At 36.8% G+C, this 22,515-nt stretch overlaps 1 protein-coding gene across 1 annotated transcript in view; it reads right to left on the bottom strand.

Moving 5' to 3' along the window:
- The window catches only part of LOC113057053 (GDNF family receptor alpha-4), a 99,922-nt gene that overhangs the window by 15,689 nt on the left and 61,718 nt on the right, over positions 1–22,515 (bottom strand). Inside the window, exons 2-3 of the mRNA XM_026224074.1 lie at positions 3,459–3,737; positions 3,099–3,179 (exon numbers count right to left, since the gene is read on the bottom strand). Of these exons, the coding sequence (XP_026079859.1) occupies positions 3,099–3,179; positions 3,459–3,737 (360 nt within the window). The remainder of the gene's footprint in view (positions 1–3,098; positions 3,180–3,458; positions 3,738–22,515) is intronic.

Genomic DNA, 22,515 nt, shown 5'->3' with positions numbered 1-22,515 from the left:
GCTTCCTCCCCTTGTTTTCTTTTCCCCTTCTGTCCTATTTATTAAACTTAACTGTCAATGGGATATGAAATCATACAAATGAGATTGTAGTGACAAATTTCTTAATGCAAAATAGTTACGAATTGCCATAAGAGTGTATTAAATGCACTTACAAAAGCCTTCCAATTTAATAACTAATGTCATTAATTATTTTCTGAATGGCCTTGTCCAGCTGTCAGAGCAGCATGGGTTTTTGGAGGTGTGCTCTGGCTCATTGTTCTAATGAGGGTTGAGGTTCATACAGAACATCTCTTTCTCTCATGTCCTAATGAAGGTTTGAGTTGGTCTGCTCTAAGAGGATGTGAGTCTGGGTGGCCTGTGTGTGCTGCTAATGAATAGAGCATGAGTGAGAATGAAAGTTGAATGAGTCTGGTCTCTATCACAGAGCAGGTCCCAGCTGAGACTGGCTGCTGCAGCCGCTGCTTCATTTTTCATATCAGACTAATGTGGGCCGCAGAGAGCCTGCCAGCATTACACTGCCATAGAGCTCGCTTTATCTCTCTCTCTCTCTATATATATATTTTTTTTTTTTTCTTCCCCCATGAGCCGTGGATTTTTTTAACTACTGCCCCCTTCATTATAATCTTTTTCACCTCTGTGTCTTTTAACATGTCCTATTTATCCTTTCCATCCATACATCCATCCATTATTCTTTGCATCATTTCTTCAGTTTGTTTCCTTTCCTTGTTTCTTTCTGTACATTCGTTTCCCATTTGTTTCTTTATTTTTCCTCCCTTAGCTTGCTTGCTTTCTTCCTTCACACCCCCCCCCCCCCATTTATTCTTTCCCTTCTTTCTTTTCACCTTTTTTTAATTACATCTTTCTGTCCCTCATCCTTCTTCACTTCCCTTCCTTCCTTGGCTCGTTTATTTTTCTTGCTTTATTCTATCCATTACAGTGTTGGCCAAAATGATTAGAACACTAGTATTTTCACAGCTAAAAAATCAGTTAGTTCTATATTTTGCTGTAGTGTGTGAGTAGAAAATATCAGTGTACATTTCCAAACATTCATTTTTCCACAGTTCTTCTGAATTGAGTCTGTCTCAGTTTGTTCTGTTTCTTCATGTTATTCCAGACAGACTGATGATGGTGAGATCAGATCTCTGTGTGGAGCACTGGCTGTTGTCAGACTCCTTGTGTAAACAAACTGTCTCTGGATTATTACAATTACTGGCAAAATGAATGTTTGGAAATGTAAACTGATATTTATAAACTGATAAGACACTGCAGCAAAAAAGAAAAAGAGAAAGAGAACTTTAATTTACTTTCTATTCTTTCATTTACTCATTTGCTTGCTTCCTTACTTTTCTTTATTCCATTTTCCCACTAATTTCTTTTCTCCTTATTTATTTCCATCCATCATACCTACAATTATACTTTGTTTGTTGCATTTTCCTTCTTTGCTTCCTTTCTTTACACTCTTGCTTCCATTAATTTCCCTCCCACCTTTCATCCTTTGCTTGTGTGCTTCCTTTCTACCTTTTTTCCATTTCCTTCATTTTTATGAATGCTTGTTGCCTTTCTTGTTCTTCCTTCCTCCTTTCCAACTCATTCACAGTGCATTCTTCTGTCCCTCCTTTCATACTTGTTTTTCTTCATTTTGGTATTTTTCCTTGCTGTCTTTCGGTTGTTTGTTTGTTCTTTCATTCTTTGCTAGCTTTCATTCTTATCATAAATCTTGTTATTTCTTTCTTTCTTCCTTTCGTTTAATTTCTTCCTCTGCTCAGAATCCGTTTGGGTGATATTACTTTTTTCATCCATCATTAAGGGATTTTGCAAGCTTATGATCAATACTGAGCCAATATTCTGGACCCTGGTACTCATTATATTGCTGTATACACAGATTCTAGACGTAAGTACTGTACATCAGAGTTTGTTGGGACCAATCACCAAACTATTATTACAGGCCTTACACTTCACACATACTGTTACATATAAATGTCTACAATGAAATATATATTTTTCATTTAAAATATCTTTCTTTCTGGATAAATCTAATTTATCCAGTAAAACACTGAAAGCCTCATGCCACATGAATTAACAAACACATAAAGAACGAACACATAAAGAAAATAAAGTGAACAAAAGTTCCTGTTTGGATAAGCAAGCCTTTTAATTTGAGTCTGTAATACTGGCAGAAAAGACTGTTACAAGGTCATTGAAATGTTAAGAATATATTAAATTAATTTTTCAAATTTTTCCCAATTTCTTTGTCTTTTGACTATTATTTTTTCTAAGTGTCTATGTCTATTTCCCCTCCCTCCCCTTTCTAATTTCCACACTCTTGTTTGATCTTTGTTGTCTCGACCAAACCAGGAACGCTCACAGTGTTTGAGAGTTGAGAGCAGCCATCATTAAAAGTCAAGCATGAATGACCGACATTACTTTCATTACTTTGAGGAAATCATTCTCTGTCCTATCCCCGAGAGTTAAAATATTATTTTATGTGTGTCTGCTTGGACTCAAGTGTGTATATGAGTGTGTGTGCACGCAAGAGAGATGATGAGTAAATGGATCATTATGTGCTGCCCTCGGGGGCCATAAAATTCAGCTCATGCCTTAAGCACCCCATAAACTGAGGCTGACAAACTGACAGTTTTAGTCATGTGGCTCCTCCAAGAATAAGTTTCTGACTTGGTATGGTGCTATTTTGAGTGAACGTAATGAGATGGGAGAAAGATGAGTGAAATGCCTTGATTAGAAAATGAAATTCTGAGATAAATCATCCGACTGTTTAGTCTTTGTTAGGTCCATTTGAGAGTCTTTGGCCCACAGCGAAATGTTTGTTCTGCTCCTGACAGGTCCCTGATGCATGCCTCATTTTGTAGGAAACGCAGTTTATCGTCAACGGTGCCGATGTACGGGAACTATGTTATATCCAAGTACATTAAACAAAGTGTTCATGTTTTGCTGTTGTAAGCTATTAAGCTCTGCCCTATTAATAACTCTTCACTGCTAATGCTTGGCATAGAAGTGACAAAACACATCGTGATCAGTTCCAAATCAATTCCAGCACCACAGCACATAATCGGCATAGTGTGTCTGTGCAAATCACTGACCTGCAGCGATGGAGGCCAGGCGAACATAATCAAAGCCCCGCTCGACAGGCTCATAGGGGTAATTCTCCACCAAGCTCAGCCCTGTAAACGCACACACAAACAGGGTTTTTCGTGGCTATGGTAACAGAGTATTTTGTGTCAGTGAATTAATGAGAGTGTCACAGGTAAAAGTTCAGTTTGAAGTAATGCTTCTATAATGCTGAACTGGTTAGCATATTAAAATGCAGCGTCTAATTAGCATCCAGTGAAGTGGTTTCTGGGGACCGCGTGGGTGTGAGTATTAGAACTTGTAATTGCATCATTGTGCGAGCAAATGCTTTGTATGTGACAAAGAAAAATTTTGAATATGGATTTGCTCACCGTGCAGCACGGACTGCTTGAGGCTCCAGTAGATGCTGAGACAGTTCTTCTCTCTCTTCATGCCCCGTTTGCACTGGCATTTGTGCAGAGGACTAGACAGCAGGGCCGTCACGGCGTTCTCGCAGTGGTTGCGCGCCCCCGGACCCAGCTTCACGCTTCCACCTCCTGCGACACACTGCCTCAGTGTTCTCAAGCGCGGACTACACGCCTCATCACTGGAGCACGAGTCCCCCGCAGTCAGACAGTCCCACCGGCCCCCGGACACCAGCCGCAGCACCCCTGCACAGAACACACAGATCTGTCAGGAACACTTTACAGTGAGGTCCTATAGGCAGCGTTATAGTTAATGCATTAAAAGGAAAGTTTACCAAAAAAAAAAAAAAAAATACTTCAATTTGTTCCAAATCTGTAGAAGTTTATTTGGTCCCACTTTATATTAGGTTGCCTTAACTACTATGTACTTACATAAAAAAATAAGTACAATGTACTTATTGTGTTCATATTGTATAGTAAAACACTTTTGCTGCTATTGAGGTGGGATAGGGATAATGTTAGGGAGAGGGTTGGAGGTATGGGTGAGTTTAAGGGTGGGTTAAGGTGTAAAGTATGGGTCAACAGTGTAATTATAAATGTAAATACAGAAATTAAATATAGATGTAATTACATGTTGTTTTTTTTAAATACAAGTACAATGTAAAAACATGTATGTACACAATAAGTACATTGTACTAAATTATTTATTAAAATGTAAGTACATAGTAGTTAAGGCCACTTATGTTTTTGTCTGTTGAATGCAAAAGAAGACATTTTGAATAATGTTGGAATCAAACAATTGACCGTAGCCATTAACTTTTAGAGTAAGGAAAAAATACTATGAAAGTCAACCGGTAGGAATATCATGTATTCAACAGAGTAAATTATGAATTTTCATTTTTAGATGAACTATCCCTTTAACTGGCATTATTGCACAACGCTTATAAATGCTTGATTCTAATCTATTAGTCTGTCATTCCCTGATAATAGGACTGTGAATCTTAGGCAGCAATTCGATTTATGATTCATAGGTTTTCGATTCGATTCAAGAACGATTTTTGCAAATTTAGTACGATTCAATTAAAGTCGATTCGATTTGATTATAAAGATTTGATTCTGCACTCTTTGGGCCCTATAATACACCCGGCGCAATACAAATGCATTTGTGCTCATTGTGCGCCCATGGGAGCGGTGGTGTAAAAAAGAGGTGTGTTCAGGCGCATTGCTGGCACAATTGCTATTTTAAGGAGCTGAAAATAGACTGTGCCATAGACCAACTCAAACCTGGTTTAAAGTCTGGCGCAATGTTTTTTCTTTTATTTAAAGAGCATGTTAGTATAGGCAGGTCCGCCACACGCGTTATTAACAACAAATGCTACTTTCAACCTTGGCTCCTATTTCAAGGTCGTTGTTAATGCTGTGGTTATTTTAACAGTTTCCTTCGTACATTCGGTTCATCTTTCGAATGCTCAGGTAACGCTGTCGGTAAGATGCAATAAGCCATTGAAAAACTAAAGAAAAGTAAAGCTACTTCACTTTAGCATTACTGGCAATGAGTCCTGAGGAGAGATCACACATCAGCTGTGTCAGAGACGAATAGAGCGCGAGTGCAATCCTGTGGCATTCATGGGTAGTAATAGTTGAGCGCGTGAAAGAGAGAAGCGAGGCACAAATTCTGTTCAAGATCTCCATTAATTCGTAGGTGTAGTATTTCAATGTGTATATATTTTGAAAGCATTGAATCGTGATTCATTCGATTCTTAGTGTTTTAAATCAATTAATGTCCAAGATCGGCTATTCACAATTCAAAAATCATGTTTCAAGATCAATGCATATGCATCGTCAGGGTTTATAATCGATTATGTATTGAGAAAACGAGCGAATTGTTACACCCCTATCCGATAATGACATCATAAAATGGTACGATTTTTAATCAGTTTCAAGTTTCTACTCAAATCAATATTTAACATCCACATAATGATTTATTTGGTGAAAAGCCATGTGATGAGTGATATAACATTATCCCTTATGTTAATTTGTTTGGTTGTCTTTTATCAAAGCCACTACATTGGATCTACATTGTCCCTTACTTAACTAATGAGAATTTCATTTGTAACAGTATTTATTAATCGTTCACTCTTCGGTCATATTAGCTCATGTCTGTTAAATAATCTTAGATGCAATATTTGATTTAAACTATGTATTAGTAAATGTTAAAATTAACATAAGATTATTAAAGACTTTTATTGTTAGTAGATGTAACTTAATGTAATGTTACTAGTGTCTAGTGTTACTGATCTGTCATTCATAGTAAACCGTTATACAACATTTACTGCTGTAAACAAAACACAATATTATTACTTGTTTATGTGGGCGAATAAAGGAATAATTTACATGGCTTAACCTGTGTTAACCTCATCCACTTTCCCTGCCTTTTCAGTCACGCTACTTGTTTTCAGGGGGTGTGCAAGCTGCAAAATGTGGAGGAATGACTGACAAACAACCTGAGCGCCAGATTTGTTCATTAAACGACAATTTCATCCTTCCTGAAAATGACTTGTATAATCAAATGCTTCAAAGCAAAACAAAACTGTTCCATTTCTGATTTAAAAAAAAAAGTAAAAAAACTCTATTTAAATTAATGCCAGAGAGTATTTCGGAAAGTCTGATTTCCCATTATGCTGTTTGATCTCCAGGGCAATAACTGCATCTCAACATCTGTTTAGCTGAAACACCCAAGTGAATAACAAAAATATTTTCAACAGCTATCTGTACATTTCCCAATGAAATGCATAGTCTTTGTTTAGCTTAAGTGTTTGATATGCTGGTGGAGGTTGAGGAGAGACCCCACATATGATTGTAAAGCACTTTGGGTGTACAACAATACACAATGAAGCGCTATATAAATGCATCATTCATTCATTCATTAAGTGTTTGAAATATGCAGTAAATATATTGTTGTTTACATAATGAGATCTTAAATATCATGATATCAGCATTGTTTAAAGGAGCTGAATGCAATAATGGTCTCAGCTTCAGACGTCCAACTCACAGACAACCCACCATCTGTGCCCTGACCTTTTGATGCACACTAAACTGGCAAGTATATTTGAAAAGTTTGGGTTTTTCCAAGCCAGTCTGTGATCAAAGCTGCCCTGCTGTTATAGTTCTCAGCCGTCTTTGAGTCTGTTTTGTATACCTTCATAACTATCTCTGATTTGGTTCAGCTACCAAATCGAACAGAAGGCAACTGCAATGGACTGTCAGGACTGCTGAGAAAATTATTGGTGCTTCAGTGCTCGCCCTTCAAGAACTGTGCATCTCGAAACGGGCAGGAGGAATCACTTCAGACCCACACACAGGCCACTGCCTTTTTGAACCGTTGCTACAAAGAACAGCACTAGAACATCCAAGAACATCCCTCAGGCCTTCTACCTCATGAACAATTAAAACCTCAGTGCTACATTTCTGTTGTGAACAATATTTCAATTCAACTAAAATATTTATTCAACTGGATGTACATATTCTATACTGCACATTATTGTGAAAAAGATGTACAGTTTAACATACTTTAAAAAGAGTAACTATTATGGAAATAATATACTTTAACAGAATATACTGAATTGCCAACTGAATGTAATGTTTTCGGACACTTAATTGCAATTTAATGAAAATGTATTATAGTTTAAATCTAGGGAAGCCAACACTGCTCCTAGAGAGCTACGTCCTGCTGAGATCAGCTCCAACCCCAATCAAACACACCCGCTAATATAGATTTTCAGGGTCACTTAAAAATTACAGGCAGGTGGATTAAAACAAGGCTGGAAGTAAAGTCTGCGGGAAGCAGAAGGTAGCTCTCCAGGACCAGGGTTGGCATCCCTAGATTTAATTTTATACTGAATGCAATTAGGTGACCTTTAGACCCACCTAAGTAGGATATATTTCTATGTAATTTCATAATTACTCGTATTATCTTTGAAATATGGTTAAAAGTGTATGCTGAATGAAACCAAAATGTTTGTGGTAAACTGAAGTGTATTTTAATCCCATTTGTATTGAAACTTGTATCTTGTATTAAATATATTTGCAAATATACATTTGTAATGAAGATGCAGTTAAGACCATTTTTCCCCTTCTGATAGGATACATACTTGTAAAAAAGCTAGTGGCTTCTGTTACTTTTCCACACTTCTGCTCAAACATCTGTTCCAAGAGTATATTTTTTTCGTTAACGATTAAGAAACTCTGCAATATACCTGATTGCTTTACGGCGGCAACAAATGTTGCACTGTAATTACGACATTGATATATTTATGACAGCGAATTCCATCCAGTTAACTGTAAGGGGCTCCAATATTCACCTTATTTTTCAATGTGAAAGTATGCAGTTTTGAGTGTGTGAAACTTCAGTTTTATTAGCTGCTATAGGGAAATAAGAAGAACATGTGGTAAAAGGTACAAATGTTCTACAAACCAGTGAATGGTAAAGTACCAGTTTGCCGTTTCAAGAAGCATAACAAGCAGTTGTGTTCATCTAAAAATAACTGGAAGCAAATGGCATCAGACACTTTAAATATACAAAATGGTCACGGCCATTAAAATGTGAAAAATAAGGTGGATAAATATACAAAACTACATACAGTTGCTTTAAAGTGCACCTATCTGTTACAGGATGAGCAACATATATTCATAAAAAGTTAACCTTCCGTAAGTAAACTTAAGTGGGGGTTTATTTTTATTTAATATTAGCTATCTACAGGCACAGTTTTTTTCTCCCAAAAAATATGTATAAGATTAATGTACAGTACAAATGCACATTAAATTTAAACTTCGTTTTCACGAGGGCATACATTAGTCTTTTTCTTCTGTTGTGTTTTGTATTGTTATTTATAGTCCATTTCCTTTACTTTTTTTGTGGTTTTCCTGTTTCTGTCACCAAGAGACAAGATGAGACAAGAAGAGAGGAGATTTGACATGACGAGGGGAGAGAAGATAGAACGAAATGAAACATGATGAGATTTGACAAGACAAGAAAAGACGGTAGAAGAGAAGAGATGAGACGAGAGGAGAGAATAGACAAAATGAGAAAAGACGAGATGAGACGATTTGTGCGGGAACCTTGCACATCATCTAAGATAGATTCCTAAATGAAGTGAAGTGTGTCGGCACAATATCTAATCTCATTGTGCCTAAAAAGAGAGTAATAGTGTGGAAGATGAACCTGCTCAATGGATTATGTGGTAATCAGATTATTTCTTCATGAAATATTGTACAGGAATGGTTGAAGACCATTCTGAGAACCTTGCCAAAGTACAGCTGCTACATCAAAGCAATGGTGCCCAAAGCAATTATGGGAAATCATCTAGTTTGTCACTCATGTTGGTTCCAATACTTTACACCTCCCATCAGTGTGCTAACATTAAACACCCACACACTTCAACAGAAGAAAACCTACACGCACATACAGAGATAAAAGACACAAATGCTGCTGTAGAGATGGGGTGAGAGGCATTAACATCTGGTAATTAAGTTGATTAACTACAACAATAAAGGTTCTATATATGTGTGTGTGTGTGTGTGTGCGAGAGAGGAAGTCTGTCTGATAGAGGTTGAGAGGACGACCGGTGCTCTCAGATCTTACACCCTTGAGAAGAAACTCACAGAGCTCTCACACACTTCCTCACCATTAGTCCTGCATAGAGACATACTCGGCACAGAGATGTGCTAATGGTGCGGGTGTGCAAGAGAGAGAGAAAGCGAGCGCTGTCCCCTAGAGAGATGTGGATCTACAATCCTCAGAGATGCGATCACAGAGAACCTCTGTGTCACTCAGCATACTCCCCTAATCCTAACACACTGATGGTGTGTTTACCTCTGTCACACAGTCTCCCCATCCTATTGTGTGTCGTCTTTTATGTCCTCGGTGTCCATAGGCAATTCTAGACCCCATTTAGGAGGGTTTCAGCCACATTGGTTTTAATCTAGCCCTCAAAAAAATCTGTCATTATGTGATTTATTTTTCACTTGCTCAAAGCAGTGGTTGCTGTGAGCTATTTTAGGGTATTGTGCTCTAAATCCCTCTGCAAAAAAAAACGTAAAGTTCATTATCCATTGCTCTATAAAGTGGATGTGACCAAATATTTGTTGGCTTAGCAGCCATTGTCTCACCTATTTTTACAAAGTCCCAAGTTATGTATATTATTATTGACCTTTTCTTTTTTTTAATAATAACTACTGTATTTAAATAATGACCAAGTTAGTATGAAGAAAAGAATGTAGCACCTAGATGTTTTTCAGAAAGTCTATTACAACTACTGGGCAAACGTTGCGCCACCTAATTAAAATTTATGAGCCAGGCTTATAATTTGCCCTCTACATTTCCTACATTTCCAGCTCTGTCCTAAGACCCTTTATGCACTGATAATAGTCTCCTGATGATCTTTTTTTTTTTTTACATTTTTACCTACAACCTCTTAAGTTTTTATTTTTCTTGGCAAATGTTATGCTGTGTTATAATATATATATATATATATATATATATATATATATATATATATATATATATATATATATATATATATATATATATATATATATATATATATATATTATTCTCAGTACAAATATTCTTATATCAAGATGCATTTACTTGAAAAGGAAAATTACATTAGATATTAAGATATTTATTTTATTATTAATTTAATAAAGTTTAGTTCATGCTTAAAATGAGATAAAATATCTGCCAATTGGGGGGTGGGGGTGGCTTTTTCCTTTCGAATTAAGTATATTTTTCTCAATACCACTGGCCTTTTAAAATATAAAAACTATTTGCAATTGTCTTGTCTTTGTTTTCTCCGGACTCCATTTGCCATTACCCTCTGCCTAGGAACTCATTATCACACCACACCTGTTTCCCATCAGTGACACTATAAAGGTTGCACTCATCCACACACACATTGCTGCTTATTGTTTAGCCCGTGTTGTCTAGTTCCTGCCTTATCTTACCTTAATGTTTTATTCTTGGACTGTTTACCTGGTTTTTGGATTACTCTTTTGGATTACTCTTTTGGATTACCCTGGATATATTTTTTTGCTGGTGTTTTGACCCTGCCTGTCCAACTACGCTAAAAAATAAAGCCTACACTTAGACCCTCCACCCGTTGTCACGTCTGCACATTATACTAGTGATATGTCTTTTTGCATCTCAGGTTAATGTATTCTGATTTTAAATGATTATTTATTCTGTTGTTGACTTTGCACCTGTAACCGGTTATATTTTATGTATCAAATTTGTATATTAGGATGAGACCGCTCTCACGATATAAATCTATGAACTAACATCTGATAGTTTGATAGACAGCTGAGACTGAAATCAAGAAGCGTCTCTGTCTCTATGCCTCCCCACTCTCTTCTTGATTAGAGATGGTGTTTTTATGCTAAACAAGGGGAATTTGGTCTGGCTGGTTATTGATTGGTTAAAGGAATCAAATGAAATGTAGAGGAGCTCATGATGGAGTGAGCGGAGAAGAGGAATGCTGATGACTCTCTGCTGTGCTTTGAGGAGCCTAAAGAAACTACTGTCAGATCAGATCCTGCAGCAGGCCTCAGATGGATCAATCAAGAGTCCAGCCTTTAAATCCGAGTGACTCCCTATTGCATACACTTGCCTGTGTAAATCCAGAAATGTGCACTGCGGGTCTCTCTCAGTCCAGTTTGATTTGTCTCATTGTGACTGAGTTGCGTCATTCGCACAGCCTTGTCATCCAAGCCTTGAACCACTAATTGGTGTCACACAGCCCACCCATCCACCCCCCAAATCTGTAATGATTGTTTTTGAATAAAAAAGGACCGAAGCATAGTATTTCCACCCGCAGAGCTTAAAAGTACTTTCAGTAACAGATTCTTGTTATTATAATTAATCGATTATTGTTTAATTAGGAGTAATTTAGCCCCATCTGTGGACCAACAAGTGGAACAAGCTGGTTTGCGTGCTGACCTTACAAAACTTTAAAGTTGTATTTAATCAATTACTTTAAACAGGCACGTAATGGGGCAGTCAGCCTTATAAATGCACATTTCTAAGGCATCTGAATATCAGTGTGATCATAACTTTGCTGAATAACCTCTTATGCACAATCTTCTGTTGTCTCACTGATAATATATACTTTTTTAGTAAGTTAAATGCCTTTTCACATACAGTACTTGTAAAAATGCCCCTTTAGATTGTTGTATACATATTTTTGCTGTGATGTTTAATGGTTAATGTATTAATATATTTAATAACTTTTATATAGATCAAGAACAGTCACTGGATTGGAGAAACTTGGGTTCACTTAATTATAAAATCATGTTAAAATGTAAATATTAAATATGATACATCAGGCTTTTGAGGAAAAATTATTTGTACATCTCTCAATCATCAGTGTATTGCATTTCATTAAAATGTTTTGCCTCCAAAATAAAAACTACAAAGCTTTGATCATAAAACTAAGCACTAAAATTTCATCTTATTAAAACAGATTATTATAATATACAGAATGAAAATGATTCTTATATGCATTTTATGTTAGTATCTGATATACTTTCATAAAGACCTCATTGATTTACATTACAAGCTATCATAATTTCATCTTACATTGTGTACATATAAATATCAGCAACTGCACCAAACTGCATATTTTTGTTCACTCTGGGCCTCTGAATAAAATATTGTTTTTTTTGTGTGTAAAAGTTTAATAAACTGTTCCATTTCAGAAAATTATATTCTCCTGACAATGATTTCATATGTCAATCTTGTATTATGGTGCAGTATGTGCACCTTATCTGAATGAAACAGCCATGTGTATTCTGTTTTGCAAGGATGAGAAGTGCAGATAATTGTCAAGTATGTTGTTTTAGGTAACAAAATCCAATAATCAACTAAACGACTTAGCTAAGAGTTAGAAAAGATGCCATGAAAGCAGCCTGACTGCACAAGGATTCTATGTTATTGAACTTCTGAGGAAAGGCCCAGAAAGATCAATGTAATAATGAGGAGCAGGATGAGGCCAGCATTACTGCACTGACACCAAAGCCAGCCAGTGTCAACAGTGACACCGCGGGCAAGACCGGTAGAGTTCACCATGAGAGAATAGTCTCCAACAGTGACTTTACTGTTGATTAAAAACTACACGTACCACTATTGAGTCATCGAAGAGGTAGGAGGATAATGTTTATTGATGCAAGAAAGTTACTGAACCAGCATTGCAGATAATGCCGATATTGAGAGATTGTTTAAAAGAGCGGCAGCCCTGCTTCCTAACAGGAGAGCTCATTATTGAGCTTTCGTCAGGGTCAGTGGTCTAGGAGGAGAGTGTCGCTCATTAACGGATGATTTACTCTGGAGTTGTTTGAAGAATAGGCAGATAGTGTCAATAAAGTGGCTTATGTACTTTCCCTATTATAAGGACGTTGTTTCTCCTGCAAACTCTTTTTCCCTCTCAAAATCCTGAAGGTTGAAAGAAAGTGGACTGGATGCCTTTATGACCAGAAGCCAAGAGTCTCTTAATCCATCCATGACTGCTGATCAGATCTCCGGGATGACTTGACAGTTGATTGGGAGGAGTATTGACAGTACTGTTCTAATGGGAGAGCAGATCAGTCTTCACCAAACATAGTAGACTGTGAAACCTGCATATGATGCCAACTGACATAGAGGAATGTTACAACATAAAATGCTTCACATGCATGTGCAGAAATGCATGTCAAAAGGAAAAATCCTTTAGTTTAAAAGTTTAGTTTAAAACATGTGCCACATTCTTAGACATGTAATATTTGCGTTTAATCATTTTTCATGTCCAAATCCATTATGTTTTTGAATCTTCTTGTACTATATAGGATCGTACGTGGAGCTGGAGCCTAACTGTTTTTGGCCGTAGGCAGGGAATCACCGTGGAAGGATGGCCAGTCCATCACAGGGATAACTAATTTTAACAGCTTTACTGCTTTTTCCCCCCAAGAAATAATAATTCATATTCTTGTTAGGCAATTTGCTTCTATTCATTCCTACACACATGCTTATAAAATGTAGGGTTGTTCTGTTGTGGCATTTCATTTTTATTAAGAAACATTTATTAAATATTATGCCAAACTAGTTAAAGTTTCCTGTTAAAGAATTTTATTCTTAACCGAAAAACTGGAAAACATACCTGAAACTCAAACAATTTATTTGTGGTCTACACATCAAAATTGCATTTCTCTTCTAAACTTGATTACTTTTGAAGGACTTAATGAAGAGAGTAAAATTGTAAAAATGTGTTATTATTTATTTAAGTGATTTGAGCAAGATGAGAGATTTGATAGTGTTGAATGTTTCATTATGTTGGGATTTAGAACCATTTCAGTTACACTAGATGTATATGACATATAGTTGTATATCCTGCTTTACCGAAAGGACATTGTCACAACCACATGGGCTTTGTTCATTTGTTGTTTTGGTTTCTGATTTGAGTTCTTCGTTAAGTTCAGATGTGTCGAATAAACTGTGACCCTGGACCCCAAAATCTTAAGTCTTAAGTGTCGTTTTTTTTATTATTGAGATTTATACAGTACATCATCTGAAAGCATCTGAAAAAATAAGCTTTCCATTGATGTATGGTTTATTAGGATCAGACAATATTTGGCCAAGATACAGCACAAATCTGAAATCTGAGGGTAAAAGATACTGAGAAAATCGCTTTTGAGGTTGTCCAAATTAATTCTTAGCAATGCATATTACTTATCAAAAATCAAGTTTTGATATATTAACAGTAGAAAATGTACAAAATATCTTCTATATCTTCTAAATATCTATACCATTCAATGTTTTTTGGGCAATTGCTACAAATATACTCCAGCAACTTGAGACAGGTTTTGTGGTTCAGGGTCACAATTATCCTTTGGTCTGTGCATTTAAGTTCCTGTCTGTTCAGTTGAGTTTGTCTGGTCTTGAGTCAATAATATAATAACATCTGTGTCTTTGTGCTCCTCTGTATGTCAGGATATCTTGTTGAATTTAGACTTTGGAATCATCATGATCATCTTCTTCAGTGTGTTTAAGTCAGAGTAGCTATGAAATACATATAATATTGAGCAGTCTGCATGATAAAATGTGCTATTGCTCGCTCATTCGTAACTAGTACAGACTTATAATTTAGTGATGAGACACCTAATATATGAAACTGATTAAATGAATCTTGTCAGAGAGCCATATAAAATCACTTTGAGACTGCGTAATTGGAACTTGTATAAATAACTCAATTCTGTAATGTTGAAGTTATGTTTGTCTTAGCTTAATTAACTTAATTAACTTAAATGTCTCATAGAACCAGTGTACTTGATTAATTATGTAAATATAACACATATTTTTGTTTCGTTGTAATATCAGCACAGCTGAATCACAGAGGCATGTCTGACTTCACACGACCCAAATAAAATTCCAAAGTTAAACAAATACACATCATAGAATTATGAAGACACTGTATGGCTGAAAAGCATTTTAATTTTTTTAATATATATATATAATTTATTCTATCTGGACAAAGAATATCATGTCTTTGGTTCATGTACGTCAAAAATATATTTTCAGATTTGTTTGGCATTTTTTCCTTATTTTAAGCATACACCTCACTATGTTTTGTTAGGCTTATCTTAAAACAAGAAAACACATTTCAGATGGTCAATTTATATATTTTTTTCTCCAAGATTCTCTAAAACATTTATATGCAATTTGGCTTAGATACTGTATGTTTCCTGGAGAATAAGAGCAAAATACTGGCTATGATTATTAAATTTTCTTTTTTTTTTTTTTGCATTGTAATCCCACAGGGCTCCATATAAAGTGAGTGTGTATATGTGCCTAGCTGAGAATCCATACAGGGCTGGAGAGTCCAATCTCCTGTGGCCACCCAGCGACTGAGCTGTTAAATAGGTCGACAATGTAGGTCAGGTGTCCTCTTAATATGAGCATGTCTGCACTTCAAAATTTGGATACTACACCTGCCAGCCCAACTTCCTTCAGGAAAAAGAATTGCAGTTTATTTTTCTTTACCATTGTTTTCCTGTCACATCCTTGCCGTGTCTGCACGAGTAGGTGTCTACATGCGTGTGGGCATGCTTGCACATCTGTGTGTGCGTGTATGAGCATGCACGTCCACATCTCAGGAGACCATGTCAGATTTAGGAGGAATTACACTGCCTGTCAGAAACTCAGACACATTCGCCGCAGGCTCTATTTACACAGATAGACAAATTACGGATGAATCTGTCATAAAGCTGTGTTCCCATCATCCCCTCCTCTGCATCAGGTTCAGACAGGAAATGCAACATCCCAAAGCTGGGAAAGCAGCAATTAGCTCCGTCTGATGGGCACTGCTGGGACTCTTAAATACAGCCTCCGAACAGCCTCGATAGATCTTTTCAAGGTAACGTTCTTGTTTGCGAGCGTGTATGTTTGCATTCCCGTGCGTGTTCAGAGTGATTATTTTTCAGTCTAAAGAACGAGGCCTGCCAGAAGCGGAAGAGTAGACAGTTATATTGAAATGACACATGCTGCAAATTGCAATCAACTTTTCTATAATGTCTCCAAAGCAGACGTTTGAAAGCAGAAGCTACATCCTCAAGGAGAAAAAGAGCATGGAGTGAAAAAGGGCTGGTGAGGAGCAGAGGACACGCACTGATTTAAATGCAAACCATTCCTCTACTTCATTGCTTTTAAGAAAGAAAAGATCAGGCTCTTTGTGGTGTGTCCACACACACACTAAGGAGGTTATATTAAAGGTTTTATCAGTGCCACAGCTCAGTGCCACAACGGACATGGCTGAGATGCTTCATTCACGGTGTGAAAAGGGTTTAACTCAGCTTGCTCGTTAAGCCTCCTCCACATCTCTAAATGCACACCACACACACACACACACACACACACACACACACACACACATGCACACAAATAAACAAGGCTTATTGTGTGAGAGCTGAATATAAAATCAATGTGCGCAGACTGTGAAGATATGTGTTGTGTTAATGTGGGGCAGATTAGATTACATCAGGTTTCGCTTAACCTGATCAGAGTGGCTGTTTCGTGTAAATTACACATGATCACACACTTTTTTGCCAATTTTTTTTTCTTTATTTAAAAACAAAAATTTGATTCATGGCACTGTTTAGATCAAAATGATCTGAAATAGGCTAAAATCAAAGAAAGTCACCTTATTACTGGGTATTTCTTGCAACAGAAATGTGCAGTTTGCGTGTACAAAGCAAATAGGAAGAGAACTGATAGTATCTCAATGAGGAAGTAATAGTACATAATGTGGTCCATTCTGCAATCATTGTTGCTTTGATAGTATTTTCCAGTCTTATCTAATCAATACTAACGTCTTTAGAATGACTTACAATGACTTATCCCAGCAAATATAGTATGATGATCATGATCAAAAGCAGTGTTCATAGTTAATGGCTTTAAAGCAGTGATTCCCACACACATGTGTGTGCACAATTGGGAAACTTCTAAATATTTTGATTAAAGATAGTCTCACCTAAGGCTGCATTTATTTGATCAAAATACAGTAATCCAGTGTAACTTTCAGAAATCATTCTAATATACACATTTTCTGCTCAAGAAACATTTCTTATTATCAAAGTAAAAAAAAAAGGTATGCTGCTTAATATTTTTTTTCGGGATTCTACTCATAGATAGAACATTCAGAAGAACAGCATTTATTTCAAATTGATATCTTTTGCAACATTATACAGTCACTCGATTAATTTAATTCAAAATATTCTGTTATTATGAATTGAAAAGCCTTAGTGGGTCTGAATGGTGAGTCTTTTCTCCCACAGTATTAACTGATTGAGAATCATTGCATAATAATAGCGGTTTAAATAATATGGGTGCAAGTAATATTTAGTGTTATATGAGCTTAAATGAACATATTTCACCTTAATAGCCTTTAAAGCAAGAAAAGTTGTAAAAGCCTGCTCTAAACAATTATTGAGGTGTCTCAACTTGCCTCTGATTAGTAATATTGTGATTTGGGTATCACACCAGACTGAACTCACATGAGTAAGTGAAATAGAAAACATTCAAATTAATTTGTGAGTAGTAAGTCTGAGCTTCATCACATCAATTTTTATAATCTCTCAGACAGGACTATTCCTCGCGATGTCTCCCCCAGCAGCTCTGAGCCGTGTACTCACTCTCCACCATCTCACACTGGTTCTGGCAGGTGTCTGCCTTTGTATGGCAGGGCATGGTATTCATATTTCATATTACACTCGGCTTGTAATTTCTTTTCCTTCCCACTTCATTTTGCTCAGCGTGTGATTCAGTCTCTTTAGCCCCATATGCTGCCCTCTGGATTAGAAAATGAAAATGCATAACGGAAATATTGAATTTAGGCAAACTCTGTCAGTCTGTTTTACTCACTCTTTCAATATCTCCCGCTCTCAGTCTCTGTCTGTCAAATATGGATGCTGGCAATCTCTCTGCCACTCTGAGGACACCCACAGAGACAGAAGCTGATTCCTGTCTCTGGCAATGCTGTGGAAGCAGGTTTCTTGTGTTTGTGAGAAAGATACACAAACTGATGTGTGTACAGACAGAACCCTGGCCTTGTTGTAATGTTGTCCTACTCTAAAAGTAAAACAGCAATAAATTTAACATATCTAACTAATATTTTCAACTTAACTGCCACATTTCTTTCAATGTTGTGGGTCTTTTTTTGTTGTTGTTGTTGTTGTTGTTAAGAAAAAGAGACTACTTAACCAAATCCACAGAATGAGTCACAGTGGATGTTTTAACGGATGCAAGTGTGTTAAAACTGAAATCGCAGGGATTTAAATAACCTCACAGCTGTTTGTTTGTGTCAAAGCTGTGGCCCAGTGGGTGATTCCTTTATGACACATAAATAGAGCTGTTGTGTTTGAGTGTATATTTCCCGATCCTTACACTTTCCTAATTAGGTCTAGTTTGCACTACAGTTAAATAGATTCTGTTATTATTTACTAATTTGTTCCAAACCTATATGACTTTCTTTTTCTTTGGAACATAAATGAAGATGTTTCACAAAATGTCTGTTTTTTTTTCAGTAAAATGGAAGCAATAATTTGGAGGGGAATCATTTTCTAAAGGACATATGAGTTACAATTCTTATCACGTCTATTTTTATGTTCCTTTTCAGATGGTATTAACTTCTATAAAGGCAGGAGTGTGTGTTTTCTAGATGTGGCTGTTACAGAAGGTTGTGTTTTGGTGTGCACAAAAAAATTAAAAGTTTCCATGCTTTGCTCGACTTAATTAATTTTATTATATTACTTTTTCATCGGATGCAGTACATTTTAAAAGGTGCGATGTGCTGAAGATTGGTGCAAATCGTAGCTTAGGATAGTCAAAACAAAGCAATGGGATAATGGATCAGCAATCACAGACATTTACATTCAGTAATTACATTTCTCAGAGGACCATTGAGTTTCCTGAAAAATAGTTGGTAATTTCCTATGGAATTTTTATAGAGGTTTTGTAAGAGAGAAAGCAAAACAGACTTGGTTGATTCGGACAGGAATAAAATCTCAAAAATTAATCTTTAGCCCAGTTCGGACTGTAATTGTAATTGGAAAATAAATTAAACGAAACCCAGGACTTTGCTTCTCATATGAACAGTCACATGTTCAGAATGATAAATTTAATAATGGGGATGGGGAGGAATCATATATATCTATGTATGTATGTATCTATCGATCTATCATTCAAATATCATATTTAATAATAGTTAAATTGATGCACTATGGTTTAAATTATTTCATGTCTTTTATCTTTCAAAATTATGGAAGCAACCTCTTACAAGTATAGGTCTCTGCAGGAAAGTAATGGGAGTTACAAGATCATGGTGTTTTTACGCAAGCGCACCGCGGGTCATGTGACAAGAACCAACCAATCAGCTTCATCCTTTCCCGTAACAACGTTGAGAGCTCAGCCAAGATGAAGGAACAGCTGATCATAGTTGTATATGGATTGCAATTTTGAAATAAATTCAGTAGCAGAGCTACTGCAAGCGATTTTTAGAGCTGCAAATCCATTTATCCTTCGCTGAAATTTCCGCGTCTCATGGAGAGAGCACGTCATTGTTGCTTAGCAAAGACAGACGCCTCAGGAGAAAGACGCGCTTAGCGTTTTCCATGCGTTTTTAGGCACGATATGTGAACGGCCCCTAAGGCGCTCGCTCACTCAGCACGCGCTGAAGGCTCGTTGCAAAATGTCTAATGCATTTAACAGACCAGAAATATAAGATCCTAAAATAACCAACAGGTCTGGTGTTTGGGTTGGATTCCCTGTAAGCTATAGTGTCTAAATGCTGCAGGGATAGTTTGCTGCGTGCATGTTTCTCCTTTTTTTCGTCTTTTCCCAGATAGTACTGACGCATATATCCCAGATATTCCCGCTGTTTTTTTTTTGTTTTTTTTTTGTATTCCCGCTGGTGTACCCTGTCATGTTGCAGATGCGACATACCGTTGTTTATTTATCCACCACTCTCTTGCCATCACCATTATAGCTTAAAGGGAATCCAAAGTGCACCCAAACACCAGACCTGTTGGTTATTGGAGGATCTTCTCATTTCTAGTCTGTTAAACGCATTGGCTATTTTGCAACGAGCCTTCAGCGTGTACTGAGTGACACGCCTTACCTAACAAAACATTAAGAGGTGTTTTTTTTTTTCGGAGTTCAGGGCGTTTTTATGTTGATTGGCTACTTGTAAAATCATAATCTTTCTCTTCTTATTTTTTCAAAAATAATTAATACTCAAAACCGTCGGTATACATAATAGTATATAATAAATATATAACGTAATATAATATATATTTATTAATAATATATATAATATATAATATACACACACAGCCTACTTACTTACTGCAACCGTTTCCGACATCCCTCCTCTCCGACTCCTCACTCTTAATCTATTCTCTATGGAGCCCCGCAAGTGACAAGCAAGATTTAGCGAAATCGAGGGAAATGTTTTGTAAATCGTGTGCACAATTTATGAAATCGAGTGAACAAAATAGTAAATTGAAGGAACGCAATAGTATATCCTGTGCACGTTTTTGTACATTGAGGGAATTAATTAGTAAATCGTGCACACGATTTAGCCTACTATGTTTTCCTGCATGCCATGTGTGGGGCTCCGTAATTCTCATCCTAGGCTCGGAGCCCTCCCCCAGGACAGCATGCCAAAATATGCTTACTATTTGCTCAATAATATTATATGTAAGGGTGAACTGCTGAAAGTCTTCTTTTGAATGTCCTTTAGTTCCATCTGAATTGGTTTAATGGTAAACTGCTTACTGACATTCTTTAAATCATCATCTTTTTGTCACCTCTTCAAAACTTTCTATTTGACAGCTCTAATCAAGTCTCACTGCCATGAAGCCTCATTTTATCACATTTAATATGAATTGAGACCTGTAGTTCATTTAAGTGCATTATTGTGTATTCCTAGCATGTGCACATTCCTCTGGGGTTTTAGTTTACAGCTTCTAAAATTGATGTGACAGTCTTATCTCTTGTACAACACCCCAGGTGTGGGTTGGTTCAGGGTGGAGGTCACACACCTTTCAACCTAACCAGCGTAATTGGCAAGCAAAGTGTGAGGAACAAAGCAAGCCGCACTAATTCTATTAGGCAGTCGGTGCTGCCAATTATCATGCATGAGAGACCTGATTAGACCACACCTACCCCTCTCTTCTGCTCTTCCTCTTTTGTGTGAGATATTAAACAAGGCCCTAATAGTTCATTAAAAACATCTTTGAGGGTCTTTGAAAACTAGGATGTGAGCCAGTGCTAGGAAGGCTTTTGTTGTTAAAACAACACCAAATCAGATTTGATTGCATGTTGACATGCCAAGTTGTGTATCTGTACATCTAGGTGGCATCTCGTATTAATGACAATGATCTGATTCCAGCGAGCCTTGCTTGACTGAGCGTAACCCACGCAATGTGGAAGCCTAACAACACAAAGACTGTGATCACGAACATCTCTTCAAAGCTTCAGGATCAACTGAATGCGGCTGCAGCTCATTGCATTTGATATACACAGTGCGATTCTAGCAAGTTCTCCTCTGTTCCCCTGATGTGGGATTTCTCTTGCTAGTTTCCAATGAAAGGGCAAAAGTTTATGCTCTGAGAGGTGATCAAGTCGTGGAGGTGCTGTCAGACACAGCCTGAGCTGTTAGAGATGGACACAGGGTGCAGAACTGCCATGCTAGGACTGGATTTCCAGGCCTGGATGTGGACAGGCGGAGAGAGGGATGGTGTAGAGGTGAAGTTGTTGACTGTTCCTGACGTACCTGTACTCCATCAACAGAAGTCACTTTTCATGGGCATCATTGTTAGTAGTGGAAATGCTCCTGCAGGATATCCACACATACACTAACAACTATAGCCTCTTCAGACAGGATAATAACTAACTGAAGTTTTAAATGATAAAAGCTTTTCATGTTCTAAATAATGCTGTGAGAACAGGAATAACGACAAAGTGCATAACGACACAGAGAAACAATACTGCTAGAAACAATTTCAGAATGATTTGTTCCAGATGACAAAGCGATAAAAAGCATTGGGAGTCAGTATCAGCCAGAATTCACACACTTTGGGCATTTAAGCTGCAGACAACAGTGAATATTTATAATAAGCAAAACATTTTTGTCTGCTAGTGTGGGCACTTGTATAGCTATGGTTAACGTTATCATTATAGTTATCATTCTTGGTGTGAATGGGCCTTTACACAATGCTGATCTGGGTTGAATAAAGTTTTTTTTGTTTTTTGTTTTTTAAGTTGATGGTTCATATCAACTAGGACATTGTGTAAATCTTTATTCTTTTCTTTGCGTATTCCTGAATAAAATATTTTTGAGAACATAGACACATACACTGTAATTTGTCATGATTTTGACAACCACACTGTTGACTACTAGATAACAGTTATATTACTCTTGAGACAAAACAAATCATTATC

The sequence above is a fragment of the Carassius auratus genome, chromosome 38 (assembly GCF_003368295.1).
Source record: "Carassius auratus strain Wakin chromosome 38, ASM336829v1, whole genome shotgun sequence".
Classification (NCBI taxonomy): Eukaryota; Metazoa; Chordata; class Actinopteri; order Cypriniformes; family Cyprinidae; genus Carassius; species Carassius auratus.
Note: the sequence above shows the minus strand (reverse complement) of the source record. Positions and strands in the feature narration are given on the sequence as shown.